The sequence below is a fragment of the Callorhinchus milii genome, unplaced genomic scaffold, assembly GCF_018977255.1.
Source record: "Callorhinchus milii isolate IMCB2004 unplaced genomic scaffold, IMCB_Cmil_1.0 Scaffold21, whole genome shotgun sequence".
NCBI lineage: Eukaryota > Metazoa > Chordata > Chondrichthyes > Chimaeriformes > Callorhinchidae > Callorhinchus > Callorhinchus milii.
Window position 1 is genome coordinate 5266821 of NW_024704762.1, and position 6669 is coordinate 5273489.

Here is a 6669-nt window from a genome sequence, read left to right on the forward strand (position 1 = left end):
TGTAATTTAGCTTCTGACCTCATATTATTTGTTTGCTTGTTCTCTGCTAAAGGCGTGACACTGTTTCTCTGCTGTGGAATATGAGTAAACAGGGGAGGAGAAATGTCTTTGTGATTCACCAGCGATACCAGAGGTTTCAATGTTCTGTAAGAAAATAGGTAGAGGATAAGGAGTATTTCTGATATACCCATCCTTTTTGGTTGCAGAAAAATCACAGAATGTTGTCAAAGGCTTTGAGTGATTCTTTAAATATCTAGGAGTTGGATATTAACTTGGTGGTGTCAAACAGGCTCTGTACCATCTTACATATAACTTTGATTCAGATTTATCAGTCAGTTAATAAATTAGCTTGTGCAAACAGAATTCGTTAATTACCTTTCTGGACACCGGCCAACAATCTTGTTTATCGCTGATCAGCTCTCCCCTGCTCTTTCTTCCTTTATAGCACTGCAAAAAATGCGCACCCACTTTACACCTTTACAGTGAATCCATGGAGTCCTGTAGCTCAGTGGTTAGAGCACTCGCTTTGCAAGTGAGAGACCTGAGTTCAATTCCAGGCAGAGGGCGAAACCTTGGGCAAGTTTCCTTACTCCACACAGAGCCTAATAATAATCCCTCCAAAACCAAAACAATAATAAATTGGTCATTTTCAATCACGACTGTTTGTGGACATTGCTGTGCGCAATTGGCTGCCGCGTTCGCCCACAAATATACAGTCATTCACTTTACAGTGTGTTCTGTGAAGCGCTTTGGGACGTCCTCCCAACGTGAAAAGCGCTATATCAAATGAAGGATTATTATTATTATTATTATCCTGTGAAATACTTTTGAGACATCCTCCTGATATGAAGGGATTATTATTTTTGAGAAAAGCCAAGCCGTGGATTTTTCTTCTGTGACAAGTCAGTGCCTGTCTTAAACTGACTCTCTTTTCTCCCTCTGTTTCTGCATTTATTTTTGAGCCAAAGACTTGATTGATAAACCTCATGTGAATGAATCAGGTAATGCTCTCTTTGGTCAAGGGAAGCAAAACGTAGCTCCAATTCCATCCCCACGCTGTTTTGTTCATTACCTGAGCTCTTATTTTTATTTGGTGGGTCATCTATCTTTGGCTACGTGACACCTCGAGCTCAAATTTGGATTCCAAGTAGCCGATAAGATTTCTTTTAATTGGGAGGACTGTTTGTGGGACACTGCTGTGCACAATTGGCTGCCGCGTTTCACCCACAACATATGCAAATTTACAGTATATTCTGCAAAATGCTTTGAGACGTGTCGAAGACATGATAAGGCACTATATCAGATGCAAGGATTATTTTATTATTATAGACTGAGTGACCAGGCTGGCTCAGACACTAATGGGTCACAAACATTTTAAGGAAACGGACACTGAAGCTGCCTGTCTGAGGGCTGGGAGAGGCTTTAAATCTCCGGCATATTTAACCCTGTTGCTCAGAGCCAGGAGCCTTGGACCGCTTGCAGTACGGGGACATCTCGCTGGTTCCCTGCCCGACAAAGAAGCTCCCCTGCCGGGCAACCCTTATTCAAAGCACTTACGCTTTCAGGTTACCGATGATAAATGGCCAAGTAAAGAAACAGCAATTCAAAACCAGATGTTTTGTAAAGAGTTAGGAAAACCTTTAGACAAGACACCTACCCTTATAATGGCTTATCATTTGTTACAACATTCTTGACATCACCTCAATTAATAGATTTCCATTCCAATACAGGATTAAAATAGATTAGCCATGTCTCATGTCTCTCACATTCTTGGAGTGGTTTATATGAAAAAAATTCAATTGCATATCCAGGTCAGATCTTTTTATTGGCTATTTGTAGAAATGAAGGCAGCCTTGCATAGAGTAGAATTAACATTACAGTACATTGATCCACTTCATTTTTTAAAAAAACATTTTGTTCCCTTGAGTCTCTTGGAATAAAAAAAATCTGTTCTGTAAAAAACACACCAGTCAGCATTATGGAGTGTTGAATATTTGTGTGAAATACACCCTCTTCTGTTCAGACAGTCCATCCTGAATGGCTGCTGAGGTGTTAGTTATTTCACTGCAACCAACTTGCTCCAGTCAGTGAAGTAATTGAAGCCAATAAAATGTTGCCCAAACACATGATCTAGATCAGCGAGCAATTCCAATGTAGCCTTGAATAAGCCTCATTATTAAGTTAGTTCTTCATAGCCCCCAAGATTGTTTCTGTACAGACAATAATGCTGCACCATGAAGAGAACATCAAACATCATCGAGAACAATCCAAGACCAAACTTTGTTGGGTCCCCAAAAATCAGTTTCCACTCTCCTGCAATAAAACACAGATTCATTCAGGTAGGAAGTTAAAAGCATTGGTACAGTCTAAACAGTCCTGGTCTTTCCAAGCACTCTGAGACACTATCCTGCATGAGGGGCACAATATAAATGCAAGATGTTGCAGTTTGCCCTGTATTTTAGTGTGAATTATCAGCACAAAAGCAATTATGCTTTGTTGGTTTGCATTTCATTCCTGGACATAGAATCATACAGATTCTATCTTGTGTATTCTCTAGATGGACAAATAACACTGCCCCAGCAGATCCCAGTAAATAGAGATTCTGCCCATCATTTGGAGGCATTAGAATTATGACAAGAAATCCATGGCATCTTAATGCCGGCAGATTGTAAATAATGGGAACTGCTGTGCAAGTTGAGGTTTAGAATACAGTCCCGATTGTGAAGAACAGAGATTATGGGTTCATCTACTGGCTGGTTTATGACCTCCAGTAATTTCAGGTATTTAAAGTTCCTTGCTGATGCATCTCATGTAATGGGATGTAATCCTCTTGTAGCTCTCACAAGAAGGCACTAGGAAAAGCCAACAAATGCAGTACAGCTTAGCTGACATTTGGGGAAGAGAGAACAAAGCAAAAATTTCAAATGGAGGCAGACACATGGTGTACCACTGACAACAGTGTGTGGGACTAAAGATTTGGTGTTCTGAAATGAGTGGATTGTGGGATCAGCCAGAGTCCCCAACGCGCACTTGAGAAACTATTTAACTCGCCACACTGGTCTGATAAAACAATCGTGAACTGAACATTTTATTTTCAAGGTATATTGACCATCAATACCAACCATTGTTGTACGATTGCAGAACCATCTGCAAAAGGCTAAAACTGCCCCCAGTAAAATCCAAGAGCACATTGCCAATACTCCAACCAACTGTGCTCTTCCTTTGATAATTCATGTATGCCTGGAAGAAAAGAATTAGTGAGACACCCACAAGATACACACAGCTAAAATCTAACCTTTTCAAGAAAAGTCTATTAAAGCTTTCCAAAAAATAGTGATTTTTACTATCTTCATGTTTGAGTGAGTTGTTTGAATTTTACAGATGCTGATGAGCATTACAAACAGAAAGTATTGGAAAAATAGAAATCAAACAACCTGTTAAGTGCTTGTTCCTTCAAAGAAGCCATCTATCCTATCCTGAATTCCAATATGACAAAATAAGAAGCTTCTCCCAGTGTTTTAGCCAACAATCCTCCACAGGTTAACCAGGGATTGGAGTTTGTGGAACTTGCAGCACACAAAACTGCTGCCACATTTGGCTAAAAAAAAAATCACTACATTTGATAGTAGTGGTGACATTTTGACATAAGCCACAAGTTTGCAGGTGGTGTTGCCATTGCTCATTGCAAACTATGATTGGATATAGGACTGCAAGGCAGGACAAGAGGGCAAAAGTTCAGGGCAATTTTAGAACATATATCAGAATTATTTCTTTACACTTAGGGTTATAAGCAACTCTTAACAGGCTACCAGAAAGGTTGAAACCACTTTGCTATCAAATCCAAATATCTGCTTACATCTAACATTATATCTCCCCGATGTTCATCCCAGAGCTTTATATAAACTACATCTCTCTCCGATCCTTACCTGGGGGATGTATTTGATGAGTGTGACACCTAGTTTATGTAAGAGAAATAGTAAAAGTATTGGAGCCATGTGAGTTCGCCAGCTATCGTCACAAACAAGGTGACAAGAGCGAACAACACACAGGCCACCAGCATTCCAATAGCGGCCTTCGACATTCTTGTACCCCTTTCTGTGTGCCAGAAGAACAGGAGAGATTCTGAGAATCTATCAACCACAAAATACATCGTCAATCCACTTCACAATATAGTTTTGGAGATGACTCAATGACATGATAAGGTGCAATATCAAATGCAAGGATTATTATTGTTATTGTTATTAACAACCAAGATTAAAGGATATCAACAATTCTCAGATTTCAAAAGGAAAATGGAAGCCAGTACAGGAGAAATACCAAAAGGCAGACTAACCTCATAGATACAACACTGACAAGCTGTAATTGCTGTAAGCAAGATGGCGTGGAGGCTGAAGAAAACATCATTCGCATATACTGGGTCCACCCCATTCAGGTTATTTTCTAAAAACTGTTTCTAAGGAAAAAGGGAGCAACAGATTTAACACATTAACTAAAATCTAAGCCATTTGGAATTATATCGAAGTCTTAAACCAGAACTCAGTCACTTCAATTATAATCACACCGGATATAAGGTTTAATATATTATATTATATATTCGGCTCTGCACAAATTCACCTGCGGTGTCCTCGAGGAAGCCTGAGCTCAACACAGCAAATCATTTAAATCCCTGAAAGTTGTCTTTTTGGAATTGTAGATCTAACTCATTCACTGTAATCAGTTAGATAGATGGCTGTTACACAATGAACTCTACATTCATTTGGACATTCATTGGACATGACTTTCAGAAAATGACAACAATGCAAAACATGATAACTTTGATTCAGATTGAATCGATTAAATAAACAGGTTTACAGAAACACTCTGCTTCTCGTTTGGCAGATAATTCTGTCTTTTGAAATCACAGTCTTAGGGTTTACTATGAACTTTGTGCTTTATGGATACTATAATCGGACTGAATTGAGTGACCGTCCTGGGATGGGTCAGTTTACTATTAATTTAATATAACTCAAAACGCTTCACTAGTAATCACTGTATAGTGTAAGGACTGTACTTGTAGGCAGACACCGCAGCCAATTTGTGCACAGCCAAGCCCCACAAACTGCCAAATTATCTGGAGGGTTGTAGGCCGGCCAGGACAAACTCTTCTTTTTGAATTGTGTCAATGGATCATTAATATCCACCTGAACAGACAGTTGGAACCTTGGTTTGACGTCTCATTTGAAAGACGGCACCTCTGACAATGCAGCGCTGCTCCCAACTGGAGGATCAGCCTAGACGGTGGGCTTAAAGTCCCAATTTCACTTCCACTTCAGAGCCTGAAAGCAGAAGTGAAATGCAGCTGCAATACCGGGTAAAAAAAAAGTTAGATCACATGAACACAAGGTTATAAGGTGCTTGCTGACTGCAATTAAATTCCAAAAAAAAATTGAAGCCGCAACCAGATTCCCCCAAGAAAGAAACCTTACATCGGAAAGAGGAACCACTGCTTAAAATAGTCAGATCAACACGTCTATCCATACACAAAGAATTAAAGGGAAAAACCAAAGGATAGTCTCCACTCTTTGAGGCATACTGTCCCAATATTACCTTTCCATTTCCCTATTTGACCTGGAAAATGTAATGAACAGTCAGGACTTTTCCCATCCTGATTACATTGTTCCAGGAAAAATAGGGAAGTGGAAAAGGTTTTTGCCCCTTAAAGGAAAAGGCCACTTTTTTTTCAAAATAGCAGATTTGATTTACTGGTATGTGGTTGATGCGGAATGAGCAGGGTATATACAGCTAATTGTTGAAACCAAGTGTGTGTAACATGCAAGATAACAACTTCACCTGAAAATTACCAGCAAATACAACCAAGCAGAGTTCTAACACACCTAAAGCAGCAACTAGTGAAGATCAACTACAAATTGACAGCATCATTAACCACATCACCGAGGCTAACATCAATTTGACGTTACCAATCCCGCTGCCTAGACTGTGACTAAGAAGTGACTGTTCTATGCTGCCTTTCGTGGCCTGCCACTCCTTCTTTCTGTCGACTTTATACTTTCACTTGATTGACACCTTTAGGTACAAGACCTTTAGTAAATGTAAATTTCCCTCTCCCATCAACTTAATTAAAATAACAATTTTTCTCTTGACCATTTTTCCTTGTTCTGTTATTTATGAGCAAAACTGGCTCAAAGGTTCCATTTATGTATAAAGCCCACAATGTCATTGTGCTAATTATTCAAAGACATAGCGTCATTTTCATTCCAGTTGAAACCTTTTTGGTCATTGGGTGAAGGCAATGGGAAATACACTACTGAAACAGGGTGGGTCCAAGCAATTTTGGCAATAGGAAAACCAAATTATCTTCATGTCCGGTTACCGCTAACAAACACTTAATAAAAAAAACAACAAAAGTTCAATGAAAACATGACATGGAGCTCCTCCCAACTAATCTGTGAGAACCTAATTTCTGGTGATTATTGTAACAATCCCATTTCAGTGGTTTGACTACCTGTCCTTTACGAAATGGTGAAGAAGGAAGATCAAGATTCACTCCCACTTACTAAACAAGCTGAAGTGATCTTCATAATAGTTACCTTAATATATGGAATCCAGAAAAGGCCAATGTTAAAAACGCCATAGGCTGTATGACCCATCAGATTAAGTGCCAGGTAGTCA

General features: G+C 39.3%; 1 protein-coding gene across 1 annotated transcript; it reads right to left on the reverse strand.

Annotated features, from left to right (window-relative positions):
- Nucleotides 1-1806: 1806 nt before the first annotated feature.
- LOC121850548 (cystinosin-like) lies at nucleotides 1807-6668 on the reverse strand (the record flags this gene model as incomplete). The annotated part of the gene is given in 6 exon segments (XM_042342852.1): nucleotides 1807-2313; nucleotides 3123-3240; nucleotides 3927-3964; nucleotides 3967-4095; nucleotides 4330-4453; nucleotides 6588-6668. Coding segments are annotated over 6 exon segments (627 nt in total), but the record flags the coding sequence as incomplete, so codon positions are not given.
- Nucleotide 6669: the final 1 nt, after the last annotated feature.